Source organism: Varroa destructor, unplaced genomic scaffold (genome assembly GCF_002443255.2).
Source record: "Varroa destructor unplaced genomic scaffold, Vdes_3.0 BEIS01000001.1, whole genome shotgun sequence".
NCBI lineage: Eukaryota > Metazoa > Arthropoda > Arachnida > Mesostigmata > Varroidae > Varroa > Varroa destructor.
This window is the reverse complement of record NW_019211454.1, coordinates 25,516,015-25,536,958: the sequence shown is the minus strand read 5'-3', so window position 1 is coordinate 25,536,958 and position 20,944 is coordinate 25,516,015. Positions and strand designations below refer to the sequence as shown.

The following is a 20,944-nucleotide window of genomic DNA, read 5'->3' as shown; positions in this document are numbered from 1 at the left end:
CAAGCACAAAGGTAAATTAGATGCTTGTGCCTGCGCACGCAGGCGAATCTTTTCAGAGACTTCTTGGCACCGACACCTCTGCAAAGGCCTTATCGTCTACCTAATTGTAATCGTTACGTAGAAAGGGAATAGGCGGCTAACGCTTGGGAATTAAATTGGGCCAAGGATTTGTCCTGCCGTAAGTTTAGTTCTTCTTATTAGAAGTAGATTTACAGTGTAAAAGGACGCTGCTTTTCAGTGCAGGCCTGCTGCTTATTTGCAAACCAATTAGTGCCTAAATGAAGAAAGCTTAACGTATATAAGAAAATTTTGCCTGATCCTGATTTTGTTGTTGTCAAATATAATAGTTTTATCAACACTTATGTTGTTTTTAATTCCCGTACGGTTCCCTCAAATTCACGTTTATAATGTTGCCTTGCCGCTTCTTCATTATCATTATTATAGGTCGGCAGACGAGTGGGAGCTCGGTGACGAGAACGACGTTGTAAATTCGTTAGCGTCTCGTCGTCTTATATTGCGTCGGATCGCATCGCCGTCCCGAAGCCGGAGCGGGCACAGCCAAAACAAAGTGAAAAATCAAAACCACATCGCGCAGCCACAGCAACATCACAAACAACAATACAACAATCATCATAACCAGCTGCCTCAACGACAACAACAACAACAACAACTTCAATTAGGCAACAATCGACAGCAGATGGGCGTTACAAGGCAGGCAAATGATCATGATCTGCACCACTATTCCCCTTTAGGCGAAAACAACTCGACGCCTACGACGACGTCGGCGACGACTCCAAGTGCCAACGCGACCCCTGATAACTGCCCTCAGTTAGCTGTCTACCATCAGCGCCACCGGCCCTCACGTCATCACGGCGGCTTGCAACAGCTGCACCTGCACAGCAGCCCGCAAGTCTCCAATCGAATGGAACAAGACGGCCTACCTCCCCGAAAGGTAAGTCCGCCGCTTTCGCACAGACAGAGCGGGTGGAAGGAACGGAAATAAATCGGAAAGCATGAGAGCGAACGCAATGAGCAGATTGACCCAGATTTAAACTGCTTACCTCCTATCAATTGGCGTGTTGTGGCAACACCACTCTCGTCTAATGTCTTTTTATTCGTGATGAAATTATCTATCAAGCTATAGAACGAGCATGATGTAATCAAACAGTTTAAAGGCGTTCACTTTTCACTATTTCTCTACAGGTTTCTTAAAGATCATACTTTTTTTTAGAGGACGGTGTAGTCCGACAGCAGTATATGTTCCTACCTGTAACTTTTAACCATGAATTTGCTCCATGTGTAACGTTTGAAGTTACACTTAAAACATACGCGACGTGCTATTTGTTTTTTTTGTAGGCTAAACTTGCAATTGGCCATCATCCAATTTCGCACCGTATGACATATAGTAGCACTGAAAGTCTTCCTAAAAACTAGGTTCCTTAGTTCTTCATAAACCCTACCATTTGAGCCAGTTCGATCAGCCGCAAGCACACGGCACAGAATGAAATCGAAACGTAGATTACCAATTTGTTTGTTTTTGGCTGAGGCATATTAGCTTGGGTGGGTCATTATTGTATATCTGTGACGGAACATGTTCGTTCTGTCACTGTCGCTGGCCATTCAGGTGAGGAACAACGGTTCATAAATGAACTTTCTTCGTAGACAGTCGGTGCCTGTCTATCATAATGAATACATACCTTCGTCAGCAGCTGGCTTCTACTCGAGTTAGTATATGATTTTTAAACCACATGATTTTTCATCGCTATCTTCTCATACTTCGTTTTATTGAGAATAGCACCAAAAATTGGAACTCAATGTCGCCTAGATATATATAAAATATAAGTAAAAGTAAAAGTAAAAAAATATATATATATATATAGCCTCTGCAAATGTCTCCTTTGTCGAAGGATTTGTGCGTTGCTTAAACGGTAGAGGAAGATAATAGAAATCCAAAACAAATTATCTCAATAGCCAAGGAAATTTTTTTCTTAGGATTTTCTTCAGACCGAACCAATACAGTACGTCACATTCTCATAATACTTTCTTAGTGCAATAAGTGTAGCCGATACCATGAAATATATTGCACCTAATGAAATTATATGACAAGAATAAATGTAGTATCAATGAAAAAATCTATAAGTAAATTAGAAAAATATCAAACCACCGCGGTGTTCATGCATTTTTTTAGATATCGTCTATATCTATCGTCGTTCGTATATTTTTTTAGATCTGTGACAGCGTAGAACTTTATTAATTGGTCATTAATTTACGCTATCTGCGTCCTAAATAGGCCTTCGTTTACGCAAATTCCTTTCCACCAGCCGTCGATAGTGCAGCCGAAATCTCATGCGACACAGCCTAAGCGAGACGCTGGGCTTGGGATTGAGGTAGAAATTACTACTAACAGGATTTGCTTCGTTACAAGAACGTTCAACTAATATATTGTAAAACAAATTTGTCTATAATATTTGTAATAACTTCGCTAGCTTCACAATCGCTCCCATTATACGACCAGTGAGGCCGCAAAATTAGGTGTGCTATTCCGCATATGACCTTAGCTACACTACCAGAAAAAATGTGCAGCGTCTTTTGCCAAAGGGATGATGCAGGACAATAGGCATAATGGAAAAAAAAAACACACAGTTCCTACTACAGGTCCACTGGCAAAAGAATTTCATGAAAAGTTGACGTTTTCTATATTATTTCCCGTTATTATTATTACGCCTCCGTATATTAAAAAAACAGTCATTAAAAAGATGCGATAAACATTTTTTAAACAGGTATCATCGTTTTCCGTGGCAGGACGAATTATGTTCGCTAGGACTAGATCCTATTTTTTTGGTAGCATAATATAACAATTATCTGGGTGTCGTTGTGTGCTGACCATAGGTGTAATATCGGCAACAGGTTCTGTGGATAACAGCTAGTTATTTTCCCTGTCGACTAGGATCGATAGGGCCTGATAGGGGTTGTGTTAGTGTTTTTTTTCCCTAGAGCAAGCGATTTCCCCGTTGCTCAAATAGTAACAGTGTACGTGTGTGCGCCATCAAGGTGTGATCTGTGATATAATCACATATCCTAACTTGAATAGAGCATGCTTTCTAGATATTAAAAAAAAAAAAGACAATTAGACTATAAGACAAAGTAGGTACTTGCGTCATGTAACAGTATTTCGTAGTTTAGGTGCAGGTACATGAATCAAAAATACGTGGTTTCACGGACTTTAAGTTCATAATATTTCTGGGTTTATATAATATAACAAACCATGACCTTAATTTTCTCACGATGTGTTCAACCAAATCGATACAATCTTAGGCTTTTCTAAACGATAAATACAAAGCAATCGCAATTGGAGGCTGATAAATATCAAAGTCAGTAGAAATATCGTTAACATTACGTACAATTGACGGCATAGAGTCAACATTAAATTTTCTATTGATTAAGCATGTTTCTCTCTAAGTAAAATTAGTGTTTTAATTTATTCTGATCTTTAACCTAGCTTTAACGAGATTTAAACCCAGGTTACCTATCTAGGATTTTATATTACCTATAATTTTTTAAACACTTACAAATTTTTAATTGCTATTTTGTGCGTGCACATTTAGATATCAGCACAGAGCTGTCGCCAGCAGATAATTTTTATACAAGTAAATAGACGTCATCCAAGACTAGACATGTAGAAAATCTCATTTCTATACTCTTTTTTGAGCCTTTTGGCCCTATCGGCTTACCTTTTTTTTCTTACATGAAGGACGTTACGCCAAGGGCACAACGAACGTCACACGAATCTTTATTGTGCGACGCTTAAGTTCGTAGGCATAGCGAGACTTGTAATAGTTTTCTTATCGTCTAAATGTGCAATTTTATCGTCGCACCTAAAAATGGACCTATTCATACCTGCAGTACGCCTAAGATGTAATACTGGCCAGGCGATATTAGATAATCTCCGAAACGCGGATGTTGACCTCTATTCAAATAGTTAGTGGCAATTACGTAAGTAATCATAGTAATAGTAGGAATAACAGTAAGTGATTCGAATTGTTGTTTTCTATTTAAACTTTACGTCCTTAATAATAATGAATCTCGGGACCTGTAGCAATACCCATGTCCAGTATATGCCGCACAACGATACTTTTGTTCTTAGTGTCTGGATAAAACTTCCAAGATAAGGTTTGGCTGTACAGTATGTTCACATCGTTAGCAGTTCTATTAAAATTAGGCTCATCATATTTGCAAGCTATCTCCCATAATCTAGCCTAGACCTAGGTCAGACATGCTCAGCCCAAACTCTAATTTAGGATCCAAATTCACTGCAGTCGTTGTACCGCCCCAATTGTAATTATTCTTTTTACTGCTTCGTTTACGGTCTTCTCGTCGCAGTTAGCCGCTGTGGTTCCTTCATGATCCATTCATTTCTATATTTTAATACCTTGTTTGATTACCTTTCAACGATTTTATCATTAGTGATTCGATCATCTTACGCTCATTAATCAGTTCTCTAATTTAGATATGACACCATCGTGTTATGGGCATCCTGCGACCCTGTGCCAAGAGCCCAACATTAACTATTGCCCAATCCTTTGTTATTAAGCCGTCGCTACTATTACCATTCGTTCAACGTTTCTTCCTACCGGATTAGGTGGCTAAATAACGTGAATGTATCGATGGTATTTTTCATGAATTGTTTTTATATACTATTTTACAGCCTACGTGGTTTGCTTTATAGCTTTATGTGTATCTGCTGCAGGTACCAATTGAAGTATCAATGTTTAATAATACTTAAGATAATCACTGTTTTTCTTAGCGTATACTTTCCTACACACTAATGCACGAGCAGGCGTACTTATATTACTCTGTCACGAATAAACTTTCAGAAAAGCTCGCCTTAGAAATCCACCAATAGCCTTGTCCATTCAACATTTTAAGAAGTACAGATAAAAACGTTGACATAGATTTAACGCATCTACTCAGACGCTGTAGTGACTTTCGAGTAATCGTTTTTATCAGTAGTGTAGGCGGAAACCTGCGGAGTTGATTACGAACTATGCGTACGATTATTTCCGATAGCTCCACGTCACCGTCTTTTGGGCTTACGTGGGCTTACAATAGAACGTGGCCACTGGACACAAACTCTTTGCATCAAAGCCCTTTTCTGACCATTCGACTCTTCACACGCTCGTTGGTCTACAGCCTGCTGATTTCTCAAAGAAAAGCAATACTTACTATATTAATGCGTATGATAACGCAGAACAAATATTTTTTATGAATTAGGTAAATATTATTTAGGGTTACTCAAATCAAAGAGCCTGGTCGTCTCTAGAATCGTTACCGCTTATTTGCCCCTTTACCGCTGGCACTCTATAAATAAATAGAAGAAAGTATTCGAATTTACTACGGCATACGTTACGGTACGCTTTAGAATAAAGTTCTAGTACGAGCTGGATGCGGAGGCTAGTTCTGAAAGTTTCACATATCGGGTTCCTTTGCTAACGGATCGTGTCCCAGCGCGTTCACCAACATTTAGCTACATATAATTTCACCTAAGGCACCCAGTCGTCAGAGAATTATTTGAAGTTTTTCATTACTATGTTTTTTTAGATCCATTAGTCCGTAGCTTCGAATCAGGCACCGCACTAGATTTGAAGTCTGACAAAGTCGCAGCGCTTGAAGTGGCCGGTTTCGCTAAACAGAAAAGCCAGCGTCCAAGGAAATTTTCTTCAGTAAAACTTTCTTGCCTTGTTTGTATGACCACCTACATGTATAAAGCATATTCCTGTCGTATCATTTATATAGGGACCAAGAATTTCTTCTGCAATCATAGTGCTCCTGTAGTAAGTAGAACGTCATTTGCAATGGCAGAAAAGACATTTTCCAGATCTGTCTATCGATTAAGGTCTGCTAAAGGTAGAAGCCCGCGATTCATGCAGCAAGAAACAAAGGATGACCTAGAAATTGGAAAGTGCATAGTTGCAGTTTGCCGCCATCTCCGTTTCAAGCTGACCAAGAAAATGATCAGCAAACGTGTTTGCAGAACTTGTAGACAAAGCTTGTAATGAAACGTTTATCTAGTTAAGCCTTCTATATTGGCAGTGTATAGCACAATGATATGAATTATATTATTCCCACCGTGTGCCGCTTCGCTCGATAGACACTGTAGGTATGGCGAACGTAGAGGCCTTTGCAAGTTCAGCTACAGCCGCTTTCTATAAATAGTGGCCTTACGAAGCTATGGACCAAGTGTTGTTTTCTATATCCGTCGTGAAGAGTAGACTGACCAAGAACTGCTCAAAAATAAACCATCCACTTTTACTTAGAAAGGGCACAGGTTAAGGAAGGCCCGCCTAAGAACGTAACCGAATGGGGCTTACGCAGTGGTAAAGTTGAGAGAATGGAAGACCACTGTATAAAAAGGAAGTTCTTTACGTCATAGATTTCTTTCTTCTGTTTCCTCGCTCTTAGGAATCATAGCGTGCAATCATTTCTTTAGCGAAGTAAGCTTGGTAGAAGCATGCGGTGTTTCCAGAAGTGGGAAAGCCTAGTACAGAACCCACTGTCCTCCGCCAAGCGTTATGCCGCTGCTATGCATGTCAGCGTGCCAGGACAGCGTTGGTGAACTGAATCGTATCCCCTACTAGGCACCCTCCTTCCGCCGCTTTTGCTTAGTATCGCTGTTCACACTGTGGCGTGACCATCTCAAACTACTTCCGCCAGGGCGCCGCTTCCTCCCGAACAACTTCAGTGAACGGCGGCAAGCAGATTCGTAGCATTCAGGTGTATCCGTCCGCCTCAATGGTGGCCACCGTGTGGAGCTGCGATCGCGGAGGCCTCAGTCTCCATTGCGCTGTGGTAGCGCGGCCCGTTCGGACAGCATACGGAAGCGGTTCGTAGGAACAACCTGACTAGGACACGGGCGAAAAAAAAATATATAGAGGCATTGCCTATTCAAGTCACCTAACCATTCCTAGACACCGCTTATTTTTCTCACGCCGATCGGAACAACCACTGCCATTTCTGCCACTGCATAACTATTGCCGGTCGTCGTAGAGCAATTTACTTCGGCGCCGTCCTTTCCTGGTCTCTATTTTCCGTTCGCATTGCAATGCGAGCCAGCAATTTTAAGATAGACCAAATGTCTGCTGATTCAGGTAGAGCAGCCGACGATGGCGTGCATTTAGAACGTGGTCAACAATGGGTATGCGGAAAGGACATTTATCAACTGTAGGATCGATACTTGGCCTGAACCAGTAGCGTAACTAGGCTAGGTTTAGTTCTACTAATAAGCATAACACAGTAGAAGCATAATAGGGTTTAGATTCTCCAAGATAAGAATTACTAACCTAAGTTTTCTTAATTGATTTCACTATTATCGAGTATCGCCCTACCTAAGAAAATTAAGGACCCGATTCTTTAGCAAAAGCACCGCGTTTGTTGTTTAATACAAAACTGTTTTACTTCTCACTAAATAATTAGGTTATATCAATCTAGTTACCTTTTAGCGTAATACCTTTTGACTGAATTGTTCTTTTACTCAGTTTCATATTGTAAAGAATGACATAATACATAGGGTCTTATGTTCCCCGGAGGTTAGACATGATTCATACGACATTGTTGGTAAGCGATAAAAAATGCGGTATTGTGTTAAGCTACAACGTACGTAATTTTCGTATGGTTTTAATATTACTTGTTCCTTGTACATATTTACTGCTTATTAACTTCGATTTATCATTCGTAGGTTGTTGTGCTCCTTTGTAAGCCTTCCATCGTTTTATCGGGCAGTGAAGGAATTTTTATGTTTAGTTCGGGCTTTGAAAATGGAGGTTTGAGCTGAGAAAAAAAAAGTGTATATCAGCACCTACAGTATTTTGTATCGAGATTTAAATTAGGCGAAGCAACCTCATCATATAACTAGGAGGGTTGTATGGGCGGGCTCAAAAGTAAAAATTGTAAGTTCAAAAGTGAAATCGTAAATTTATAAAATATACCCCACGCCAATCAACCGAGCGAAATCGATGAGAACCTCGTTAACTGACCAAGAAAACAAGTAGAGAAAACCAAATTATTGTTGAATGTATGAAACTTCATCGTAAATCAGGAGTCTGAATACGCTGTTGACTGTGTGAAATGTACAAAGGAATTTCGCTGTTTATTGATTGTCTCTACGTCATATAGAAAAGAGAAAGCATCAAATAGCTAAACCTAAGTTCCGAGTTAACCCAGATGCGCATCCCAAAAAGATCATGATTCCGACCTGAATTAGAAGAGTTTAATGCACTGCGAAATGGTTGACAGAAGCAGGACAAAGATTCGTACAAGGCTCAAGTGCATCCGGTAAGGCTATTCGATAAAAAAGATGCGATAGTTAATGCAAAGTCTTCCTACTTCACAGGCTGCACATAGCAAAGATTATGAAACACGCCCTGACAGGGTGGTCCATTTTGCACCTAACACGTTTGTTAGACCTTGCACGTACGGATTATTTTTACAGATCATTGACAACTGAAATTAGTACATGTACATTCGATAAAGTAGAGAGCCTCAAAAGCTGTATTTTTCTGGGAGCGTTTCAACGATAAACCTGAACATTTCTAGCAAAAAGGAATATATCGACAGATGGGAAGGGACCGTGGGAAGCGATGACTCCTACCTCATATATTAATTCGTTGTTATATTTCGAATAAAATTAACTACTTATCTGTAAACGAACACTAATACGCAGACTGGTTGGAATCAATCGGCCGAATTGGCCGTTTTCTTTTACATGGATAGCATCTATCTTTGAATGGAAAGAATAACATGCTAAGCAACCATCAAAGACCAATGGCCACGACCAGCAGTTCGCCGCTTGACTTCCGATCGGCTTTACGACTTACTTTGCCTTCTGTTTCCCTGTCCGCTGTATCCCCTCAAACCAATTATTTCCCAACGACAGGTCCATAGCTCGAGATCAACCGCGTCTCACCCAGCATAGCCAAGGGCAATTTTTTCCATGCCGCGACTCGTTCACCATTGTCGTCGTCGTCGTCGTCGTCGTTACATCGTCAAAATGAAAGGCGCGTCTCTCCACTTTCTCTGTTGCACTCCGCCATTATCACTGACGTAAAAAAAGCATAGAAAAATAATGGAAAAAAATTATTAATTGGAAGTAGGCTACCATCTTTGATACCGTTGTATATAATTCTATTGTATATATATAGGACAAGTCTATAAAGCCGTGTGCTAATTTTTATCTATCGGCAACTATAAACAGAACTGTTGATCGTGACTTAGCTTATGCACGCTTTTATACTATCTAAAATGTCTTCACTATATTTTTCCCCAAAATATATATTAGTGAATAGATTCACCAAGAACACAAACATGGCAGTTGCCTGCGCTGACAAAGTTAACGCTAGGCAACGGAAATTAATACAGAATATTTCTGAAAAAATCAAGAAGCTGATTTTATGAGAGGATACAAGGTTTAATGTACGGGGAATCTAACCCAATAGATAGGCGCCCTTAATTTATATATCAATTATGTCCTCTTGCGAGTGACAAATATTACCAGGTCCTTTACAGTCCATAGAGCAGCGATTATTTTGTCACATAGAAGTACCTTGCGTTAGATCCGACTATCTTACTCCAACGAAAAGTATAGTGTAATTCTTTTGGTGTAAAAAGCCTTGCTTGCAGAGCGCCTCGTGGCCTTATTTTGTGTAATCTTGTTTATGATAATAAAGGTGTATATCTTGTTTTTCCGGTTACGGCCGTACAAAAAAAAGGATGCTTCGCATTTTCAGATTATAGAAGTTCCCTTTTTATCTATTTTTAATAAAAGGGACACCTTATTGTTTTTTACTGGGATATACATGCATATCCATATGTAGAAGTTACTAACAGTGGCTTTCTCTTTAAGAACAAGCAAAACATGAGTTCCTGTATTTTGAAAATCAAAACGTTTATTATATTTCGTAAACATGACCGGAAACACTAGGAAAACGCTTGATAAAATATATATATATATATATACCTGATGTCCTTTGTGCGTACAAAGAAGCACCCGTAATACTGAAAACGTACCTTAAGTCGTAGAGATGCATGGCAGGCCCCTTCGCGGGCATGCAAACGTATCCAAAATGCCGTACGGTTCTTTGTGCTGCCAATCTATTTGTGGTTTCGAAGGAGAGGGTTGAGTTGTGTGAAAGAAGTATAGTGACAGTGGTAATACTTGGGCAACGACAACGGCGAGGGTTATACAAGCGATGACAATGAAGGCTACAGCGGAGGTGGTAGCCAAGTGTATTACAGGGGGAGGGGGGGACAAAGGAGGGGATCAGAGGGATTTGCTGGTAATGAGAATGACATTCGATGGACTCATCCTGGTGGTTCGCTAACAGTTGGCAGTTTGCGCCTAGTCCAAACTATGGAGCAGCTCTACGACCCACAGCAGTGTAATCAATGCGGGCGTTAAAATTTCATGATTATCTTGAATTACGATCTCTTCTGAGAATCGCTAGCTGGCTCGAGCGCGTCAAGAAGTCAATCAAGGGTATACGGAGTAGGCTATTGGGGACCGTCTAATACATCCGCACATCTAACTTAGAATAGGACAGTCAGACCTCGCTCTGAAGCTATACGACTTTAGTACCGTATGAAAAGCAGGAAACGTTTAGACCTTCTTAAAGAATATACGTCCTATGTCTCAATCGCTAGCTTATAGTTGGAATTTTTGCCGCTAACTTGACAAATGTCTGTGCAACAGTGAACTTCGTACTCGGCTAGAATTCGAACAGCCTGAAAATAAGCCTTAGGGTCAGCTGATAGAATGAAATGTTTGCTTTACCCAATTTTTAGTCTACGATATTTAGTTAAGACAAACTTAGGTGTCTATCATTAAACAGTGCAGGTTCAATTGTACACCAAGTACACCGCTTTATAATATACAATAAAATAATGTATGCTTTACATGCTCTGGTTAACCTACACAGCACGGAAAGGTTCTGCCATAAAACTACAGGAAAAGTGGAAGAAATTTAGTCTGTTGCTAAAGTTGAATTTGGGAGAATTTATCGACCGAGATGACATGCGTTGAATACGAGATATCATACAATCTTGTGTTCTGTATCTCTTTGTTGTGTTGCGTTATTATTCAAATTAAGTTCTTAAATTTTAGCGATAACTTAAGAGTTCCCAAAAATCATGTCGACAACAAATTTTAGCTTCCGTTCTAATTTCATATATGCACTATCAGACGTACGCAAATATACGCACCATCAGAGAAATGAAAGCGCCTATTCCATACGGCCACGTTAAAAGTTAATAGGTTCTTGTCTTAAAATTGTTCCAGAAGCGCTCAAAGTGACATCGTGATCGAAATATAGCTTCATATTTCGTTTGAGGTTACATGCAATGTTTAAATATGAGGTGCTAGAAGTTGAGGTAAAGTTACAGGACGCCTTCTATTTATGACTACTGAGTCCTTCGCTATCTAGATCAGCCAACCATTTAATTGATCACGACAGCTGTGAACAACTTCACGTCGAGCTTACTAGACGAATCTCATATCAACGCCGCGGAAACGGGGTTGGTGGCAACAAAATATATAGGGCACGCAATCAATAGCTACTCTGATCCGATATTGCAGAGCACTCCTTAAGTTAAACAAAGAACAGAGACGAGAACATATTTATAATAGATGTAAACGTATTTGGTAAAAGAAGCGTTACAATCTGAATCAAAAACAATATTGCTAAAGATGCAACTTTAACTACCGACGAGCCTGGATTGTCGACACAACACGATGAAATCATAAAAGCTTTTACTAAAGCATATAAGTTGGTAGTGACACGGGTAAGCAGAGTGAACTTGAGCTCTTCGCCCAGATATACCATCGAAATCTGTCTGTTCAGATACCACAAATCTGCGGTTGGCAAGAAGGTATTAAACACGGGACCTAGGTACCAAACCGAACCGAATAAGCTATTGAAATATACTTACATAGAGAAGCATCGACTATGATGGTCTGTTACTACCGAGGCAAAAAACCTGATAGTAGATCACCTAATCTCTGATCTCGGATAAACATGCAGCGTTTTCCGCGAATTATATAGTCTGTAGATTGTAACAAATCTTGCCCCTTGACTACAGTAATTGGAAGATGAGGTGTAAGGCTTTGTCTCATTCAAAATAAACGATTTATTATATTTGATGGGTCTCTAGTGAAACAATATTGAATTCTCATAAAGGTTTACATTTTATCAAATAAATTAATTTTAAAGTAACATCAAAACAAATAAATTAAGAGACATCCTCTGTGCAAAGTAGGTCTGGTTAGCAAACAGGATTTGTCTACTGTCTTAAATAGCATGGAAGAACGTGAGATTATATCGTCTGTAGTAGTGTGCGCTCGAAGAGCCGATAATTCCGCTCCTAAAAACTATTCGTTTTTTTTTTTAAACCTTATATATATTAAACAATAGTCTTTAAAAGGGTTTAGAGATGAACGTTTAGTCTGATGAAGGTCCACTTTGTTTTTTGGCCGAAAGGATGATAGCTAGCCTATTTTTGTTGACCAACAGCGGAACGAAACACAAAACACATATGATGAGAAAAGCGAGTGATGTCTGCCCTACCACGTGTCTTGATTAAAGTCATTTGAACCAGGACACATAAATGAGGCGACTGTTATTAGCTTTTGTTGGACTCTACGGAAGCCTTTTAAGGAAAAGCTGTGAAGTCATAGCCAAGAGTGATTGGCAGAATCGACATAAATCACAATTGGCATTTAGCCAAATTACGCCCCTCAGGAACTTCGAGGCTGTCAGCATTGGACGTAGGCAACGTAAAGGACGATGTCTTAGTTACTATAGGAATTGATCTAACTGCGATCTACATTTTTCATATTTACTCGTATTTCGTACAAATTTTTCGTTTCAACGAGTACAACGATTAGCCATCTTGCTTGATCGAGACAGGTAAACAGTGCACTTAACGGGAACAAACATAACTAGTCTATGTATGATGAGTCTGCACTATCCGCTGCTATTATTGGAGGAATGATACTATACTGTATAGAAGTAAAATATTCCTAAGGGTTTTAGCTTCAACACAAGAGATTCGAACGTGCATATAAAGTTCCTATTGAGATAATTCTATCTGTGAATAGCTTATTGGCGGTATCTAAGTAAAATTGCATCAACATACACTCGTCCTCAAAAGAGGCTTCTATGTACACAACGTTTAAAAAGCTCCGCACTACGAGTCTTCTCATATAATTTGATCGATTCCTAAAGCTGATTTTAAGTCGCTACGTAATTTCAAGAATTCGAGACCATTCCTCCGCATCAGAGACGCATCATCCTTCAAGCACGGCTATTCTTGTTGACTGACAATCCTGCCGAGCCGATGATCCTTCGTCCTGTCAGGTCGTTTGTTTTGACTCGACACTTAATGTAACCTATTGAAAATATACGAACAGACGAATATAACCATGATTCGAACGGGTAAGATTTGTCGGCTGCACGGTAGCCGAATGCCAGTTACGTAACGTTAGTGTGGGTTAGATAGGTCGTACCCAATGCGATGAGCTAAAGTTCCCCAGAGGTAGGTGTTCGTAAGGGAGTTAATAGGCGTTTCGCTTATGGCCGTGGTTGCATTAGCTGCACCACTTTCCCCAATTCCATTCGACTCTCCTCTGTGTCCTCCCTGCCGAACCTTGATCACTCTCTATTCGTGTCGATTCCATTTCCTCTGTAAGTCAGATATATTAGTATTGAGAATTGCTTGTACGACCTACCGATGCGTTCGTGACGGCCACCACTGCGAAATGCTGACGCTCCATGAAACGAAAATAGTTATATATATATATATATATATATATATATATATATATAGGAAATAATTAAAATTAGCCATGCAATTCTAATTGGTTCATCGTTATTGCAACGAATGCAACGTTTCTAATGACGAAACATCGAGAAAGCATAAATAATGTATGAAACCACCTACACAACTTGAGTGGCCGCTAAAATATATGGACTGCCACCTCTTCCGATATTAGTAAGAGCAATTTCCTATACCGTTATATGCACTTTCTGCTTCCAAAGAGCGTATACTTTCAATTAAGTATCAACAATTAGCCACAGCAAACCTGTAACGATGGTATGTATATAGTAATGGGTAAGTTACTTGATTTAATCATGTACAGAACTCTATTTCGAGTTTCTCATTAATTAGTTCAAAGAAAAGAAACAAATCGTCATTCGCACGATCGTGGGAAGGGGTTCTACCCTGAGGCTTTAGCGAGACAAGTTCTTTTACTTACCGTAACAGCGCTCATCCGCAACGAATCAAAAGTCAACGCTTCGAATTTTCTCGTACGGGCCGAACCGACCCAGTGTGCGCGCTGAAAAGAACGGGCACAATTAAAACTGGGCATTAAGCCAACTTTTCCTTCTTAGTGGAGCGTTTGTCACAAAGGAAATCGTATGCAGAGGATCCTATCGTTAGCATAGGATTGCTTCGGCGACAGTTTCAACTGTAGTTATCACTAGCAAGTTGTAGGCGCGATGGCTATTTTTTCCTGCGTATTTGAATCACAACACACTTACGGCACAGGGCGTTGCCCCGCTCCATTTGATTCACCAGATTTATGTCGAACGTATCGTGCGGAAGCCAACACTAATCCTGCGCCTTCTGGCCCTCGTCTCAGTTACATAGTAAAAATTTTATGTGTTCGTCTGTGTTTGCGACTACTATACACACAATTGACGATATATCAATCAGACTAGTTCGTCCGACACGTAAGCACTATGATAACAATATCACGATCTTTTGCCTCTCTTTCCAGTTGAAACATACCCAGTGGAGCTGATAGAAACAGAAGGGCGGTTATGGATTAAAAATCGTATAATAATCCTGCGTATAATAGACTAATCTAGCTAACAACTCAGCTAAATTTTTCAGTACTCGTCCTTTGCTTGAACGAAGTGTCTGTTCCAGTTATGTCAAACACAGCTTTGCGTGTTGGCAGTATTGCGAATGAATCGAAATAAAGGTTTATTTCAGCCAAACTATTATATATCGATATAATAATCGGTGAGAAATCAACGGGTATCCCTTGATTATGAAATTTTCATAGAAGCCAAATAAGGATACCGCCGTAGACCGATTCGTTCAAGTATTTGAGCGGTCGAGCAGGCGCCTGTCATTGAGGTTATGGTTATTCTACTGAGCTATGGAACACGGCAAGAACTGGAGATCTGTTAATACGACCTCGTGAAGCGTATTCTTATCGGTCAAATATCTTCCGAAAACATTAACTAACATAAGCTCAAATAGCTTCCATCAATAATTTGATCGCGTGAAGCCATTCCTCCTGTTGTTGGAATTCAACCTTCACTTTCGATATTTTAAGCACATATAAACGCCTTTAACCCGTCGGCGGCCCATTTGTTACAATAATGTTCTTTATAGGCGGCCGAAATGTCCATTTCTCATATCTATAGATGGAACTGGAAGTTCAAATTTTTCAATTTCTTTAAAAATGAATTAGGAAATTTCTTATCAAAGAAAAAAAAAGGATTAGCCCTGAGGCAAAACTTACGACACCGGCTAAACGTGTCTGTCCTGTCCAATGGACAAAACTGTGGAATAAAATTGTAGAAAATATAGTCCATAAACTGCCATGTAATATTCAATTTTTGAGGGTAGTAAACTGGTTCAGTTTAGGACACCGCATAGACAAAGCTATTTGCTATAGTTTCCTTTCGGATGTCATCTTAGTACAGAGATGCCTGAAAGGCCAGTATCAACTGATGAAAGTCAAATTAAATTATCACTTGTCTTCAAAGACAGTCTTAACGAAAAGCGAGTCCAGACCAACAGGGCCCCAGGCATGAACAATGGGTCCACAAACGAACACCGTAACCTGTGTAGCTCTTCCTTCAGAGAAAAGGTATCGTTCGTTCAGGAATGGGCGACAGATAATAAGCAGATTTTCCGAACGATTAGATCTGGCCTCTCTTTGAAAAGAGCGGATTCAAAGCCGGATCATGACTTCATTTGTGTCGCTCAAAAATTGTACTGTCTTTCTCGCGAAGATGATTTATAAAGATGAAAAACGGTAGAGTTCATTTAGATGCGTGCGACTTCTTAACACTCGAATGACATCGTAAGTACATGTTTATTTATTAATATTCGTTCCAACGGCTTTCAATTACTCCAATGGGATAATCTGCAGATTGGACCCTTAAGCCAAAAGCCATATTGCGCATATGGACGTTCAATTGTTATAACAGTAATGCGGTTGGCTCGTGTAGGCTTTGCGTATTTATATCATACGCTCTGCTACCCATCTCAAGCTATATTTACGTATTGCAGGACGTGGTGCAGCAGTCTTCCACCGAAGAGGAATACAGCGAGGCGCATGGTAATCGGCTGGCCAATGCCTTGTTCCGAACGGCGTCACGCGGCCTGGTTCAACCAGTCTCGACAGCTGTCCCTTCTGCCGGGGTACATATTTCGCGTCATACAGACTCGTCATCCGTTCACCCGCAAAGGATATTCTGCTATCTGGACCAAGTTTGTAGCATTCAGTGACACACCCGTAACAAATCTGGCACTTAGACTTTGCTGTACATGCGCTAAACTCATGACTCAAATCACGACCACCGATTACGCAACATGGTGGTGATGCGATTGCTTAGATAAATTAACTTCAATTGAAGTTAGCTAGGTTCGTGGTCGTAGTCGTTATTATTGTTATTATTCTATGTCTAATGAACTCTATTCAAGGGTAGATTTTTGATAACTTAGTAAATCACACTATAGCACAGCGGTCGTAGTAACCGGAAAATAGCAATCATCTCTTGCTAATGGATTTGCAGGTAAAGAGGTAGCTAATAGGAATAACACAAGGTTTTAATCTACGCAGTTTGGGAAAGTGTTCGTTATCTGGTCGTCGAAATAGCTATTCTTGGTATTCAACATGTGTTTCTCACAAAGCCAGTAACAATTACATAATATATATATATATATATATATATATATATACAGCTGTTTACGGGGTGTTTGCGTTGGTATAGGTACCTTGAAGGAATTTTAGAAGGTGCTCCGGCCTTGTCCAGCCTTTTGCCCCACTCTGAAGTGCAGATTTACCCTATGTGAAAACACCTCGTAGCAGCTTTTACTCAAGCAGAGATGTTCGATATATCGATGAAATCGCCTGTTCTTTTTCAAGGGTAAATTTTGACCCTTGGATACTTTCCCAAAGCTATTGCATAACGTTGCAAGGGCCATGTCTGAACTAAAGACTAAAGAATGAAAGGGAAAAGGATTTATGGAAACAGGTGCCTGTCTGGCGGCGGTGTCAAAATTCGACCATGTTTATTTTGAGCTGACCTTATAGGGTGCATCGTGGGGATCTTCCTCACAGATTGAAACTGGATAGTCATATTACAAAAGCACACAATTGACTGTCTGTTCTAAGCCTTAATTTTATCAATATTTCGCGCGTCTGGTGAGTCCAAATTAAGTACGATGCATTCGTCATAGATTCAATCTCAATGAAAATCGTTCAGCAGAAAGGACCGCAGCAAATTTCTGTTACAAGGGCTTTGGTATTATTATAGATGAGTGGAACAATACTTTACATTTGCGATTGTGTATATTATATACGGGACAATTTGATAAACAAACGACAAAAAATCTGGGTTAAACTCACCGAAAAAAAAGGAAAGTTTCTATGAAACTGTTTTCAAATACTGTTACGCGGTAAACAGTATTACAGCTTGATATAGTTATAGATACACACAAAAGAGACAGCTGTTTCCTTAGCCTCTTTTATGGAATGGACTGTTTGTGCTTCATAATTTCATGCGAATTTTAGGCGATCTTCTTAGCGTTCGTTTTGTCTATGTTCAAAATCGTGATCATTTACATTGAACATTCGGTATAATAAGATGCTTAGCGGATTAAGTGCCAGTAATGCATTAACCAATTGCTCATAATTGTGATAATGACATTTAAGCGAGAGTGTGCTAAATGATCTCACTAAAGGTCATGGCACCCTTTCAGGCCAAAGAAAGGCCAGCCGTTCACCTGCCCATCATGGTTCAGTGTTGCGTGTGGCATCTTACCCGAATCGGTGGTGAAAGGCAAAAGACCGAATAGGTTGGCATTTGCAGCTACTGAACTATCGTACCGCGCCAGGATAGGACGAGATTGCATGAAAGCTCAGAGCCAACATGCCAGACGATCTCAATACTAACGAGAGGAGGTTGACTGAAGGCTATCTTAGGCATGCTCACATGTTAAGAAAAGGATTGGCCTGCGCGTTTATTTAGCGCAATACGTGTTTGTTTTGCTTTGAGCACTGGTTAGTGCCATCATGGGACAAATCGCTCAGTACCTGTCGATAATTCGCGCCGTTGGTGAACTTTCCGGGCACGCTGAAACCACCAGGGCCTTCCACAAGTTAGACAGCCCTAGATTGATACATTAGTGAACGGCGTGAATGCGCCGCACTTCCATTGCTTTCTGCAGGTTCACGTTTGCTATGGTTAGTATCGCTTTCTATCGGTTCAGTGCGAAATTCTAACTGAATATAAGGTAAGAAATGTTTTTGTTTGTTTTTATCACCAGGACACATTTAACTGAGCTACTTCCACGCAAGGGACCTGAAGAATTTTGAGTTTTGTTAGAACCTGTAAAATAAATACTCATCGCGACGCGTCTTGTTTTTTGGTTGCGTGACGCTGACACCCCTGAGGGTGTCACTTCTTTCACTTTTAAGTCGTACGTGCGTTTAGACGGCGTATTACATAGGGATGGCACCTTCTGGGAAGTCAGTATCACTCGACCAAAACACAAGACGTATTGCGTCGTCATCTGTTCTTATATACTGATTTATTACTGATTCTAATCAATGATTTGAATTCCCGCTTCGAACCGTCAGGAACCAATACCATCGTTAAGCATTGCTTGGGACGGCTGGCTCTCGACCCGAAACGAAGTATGTTTCCAAACCTTGATCACCAAATGTTTTCTAGTTAAGTAGACAAATGCATCGCCACTTCACCATCGCGGGGCCTCTCTAGACCTACTACTTATACCAGTTTTACCAACTAGTTTTACTCATTCGATAACAAACGATTATATTGTTTAACCTTTTAGCGGGATAATTCCGATTGCAGCAAGGCTATCAGTGATGGACATCACACAGATGACTCCGAGTCACTCCGGCTGGAGTAGTAGCTACAACTACTGCTGTTGCTTTTGCTCCTGACTGCAATTGCTACAGAAGATGGCTTCCTTTCAGAACTCCTCATAGCTCCTTACGATCCTAGCTTACAACTCCCTTTTGGCCTTCGTCCGTCGCTTAGCTTGTAAGCCGAAAAGGTAAGGCGATGTCGTAGCCAGGGCTCAGGAGCCGAGAGATGCGTGAGGAATAGAATTTGTACCTCGTTCATTTGGCGCATGCGCGGCATTGGCCTAGCACGGAAGACGGCAGCCCTCACCGGTCGGTGTGAGGCACGTTCATTACCAACTGCGGCAGCGGCAGCTACGGGCCATCGTGAGCCACCAGGCCACCTTTCCTCCTACACTACGAGCGTCGGCATTTCGGTTGCCAGCTAGCTAGCCGCCCAACCAGCGTCCAACTGGAGCAAAACAGCGTGAAGCAGCCAATCGAGTAAACTGAGTGAGCTTGGGGTTAGTGGCTGATCCAGTCAAGCCGATTCCATCACTCCTAGTGTCTGCTAGTTTTGCTACAGGCCACTGCTCGCTTTTCGCTAGCTTTTACTGACACTGCAGGCGAATTCTAAAGTTACCTTTCTGTTTCGTTTTGTCCTGTTACGAAACAAGGTAGCTGTCAGGAGGGAGACAGAGTTATGGTAATATTTGGGTGAGGCTTGCCTACAACAGGGAATATCTATCCTGTCGTGCTATGCGTACCATCGCACCATTCTGTTACATTGTACAGCTGTGTTTCTAGGAGCATCGTCGTACTTCGAACATCGTGTAGTGCGGTATACGTGTAAAACGCGCGGCCAAATTAGAGTGGTAACCTCTTTTTTTGGAAATCGTGTGTCTTGCAAACTGCTCTGTGTGGGCTTGAGGACCAATAGTAGTAAGTCTATATGAGTGCGTGACGGAAGGACATGATTGTTTATTGATCAACGATAGTGATTTGGTCAAAACTTAGCGGGATTAGAGCTACACTTCTACCTGGAGATCCGCGCTTATCAGTATTAAGACGACTGGCCTACATTGCACGCTGTACAAGTATATTTTTCTCTGGTACAAATCATTCAATTGACTCCGCTTGATATGAGCTGATCTCCCGGTCAAAATTAGCCGCTCCAAAAAACAAATTACATAAGATAGAAAAAAAAATATCTGCAATAGCAGCTTACGAACGTCACCGACATCAACATATTGTAAGTATGATCACCTTACAATGATATTAGCATTCCCCTAGTTAGATGAAGCTTTTGGTATAAGGTATTTGATAATTTTCTTCGTTTTTGCTAAAATCAGTATGAATTAGATATGGCTAACAATTGAACTCGGTCGAGATAAAGCACAGATAGCGAGCAGAATGATGTTGCTAGTTGGATGTTTTATTATCACAAGTAGATTAATCATTTTCGAACTAAATTTAGTCGTTTACGAATCAGAGTTAGCGGTACGATGGAGGATGACCTTAAGGGTGTGTTTAAATTTCGCGCCAGAATGTTATGATTGTTCAAAACAAAATGAGTGTGATAAGGTCCAATGGACCCATTTTTTAGAGCCTTTTAAACGTGGTTAAGTTGCTAGTTCGTCGAAATCAAATATATTTGAAGCATATCAGCTAAAGATTACCTATGCGGCCGATACAAACATATATCTACGATATATAATCCAAACTGAAGGACTAAGCTATGTAGATTCTCTCGACAAAATATCACAACGATGCTTTCTA

The 20,944-nt window shown here is 40.4% G+C and overlaps 1 protein-coding gene and 1 long non-coding RNA gene across 8 annotated transcripts in view; one reads left to right on the top strand and one right to left on the bottom strand.

The window, feature by feature from the left end:
- Positions 1-20,944, top strand: part of LOC111251060 (uncharacterized) — a 145,744-nt gene that overhangs the window by 83,284 nt on the left and 41,516 nt on the right. For 3 of the 5 annotated variants that reach the window (XM_086977396.1, XM_022807267.2, XM_086977395.1), the window contains 2 exons: positions 445-952; positions 16,360-16,560. In XM_086977396.1, the coding sequence (XP_086833522.1) occupies positions 445-952; positions 16,360-16,560 (709 nt within the window). Of the gene's footprint in view, positions 1-42; positions 179-444; positions 953-16,359; positions 16,561-20,944 lie in introns of all 5 variants that reach the window. The other 2 variants (XM_086977399.1, XM_086977398.1) reach the window with 2 other exon arrangements.
- Positions 6,957-19,388, bottom strand: LOC111251124 (uncharacterized). 3 transcript variants are annotated; one of them, XR_015319134.1, is made up of 5 exons: positions 19,146-19,388; positions 14,303-14,383; positions 10,060-13,728; positions 8,871-9,091; positions 6,957-7,824 (listed from the first exon to the last, which is right to left on the bottom strand). It is a non-coding gene; the product is annotated as an uncharacterized LOC111251124 (long non-coding RNA). The 3 variants fall into 3 exon arrangements; XR_015319135.1 differs by lacking the exon at positions 19,146-19,388 and having other exon boundaries at positions 6,958-7,824; positions 10,060-13,435; positions 13,553-13,728; positions 14,303-15,471; XR_002673645.2 differs by lacking the exon at positions 19,146-19,388 and having other exon boundaries at positions 6,958-7,824; positions 14,303-15,472.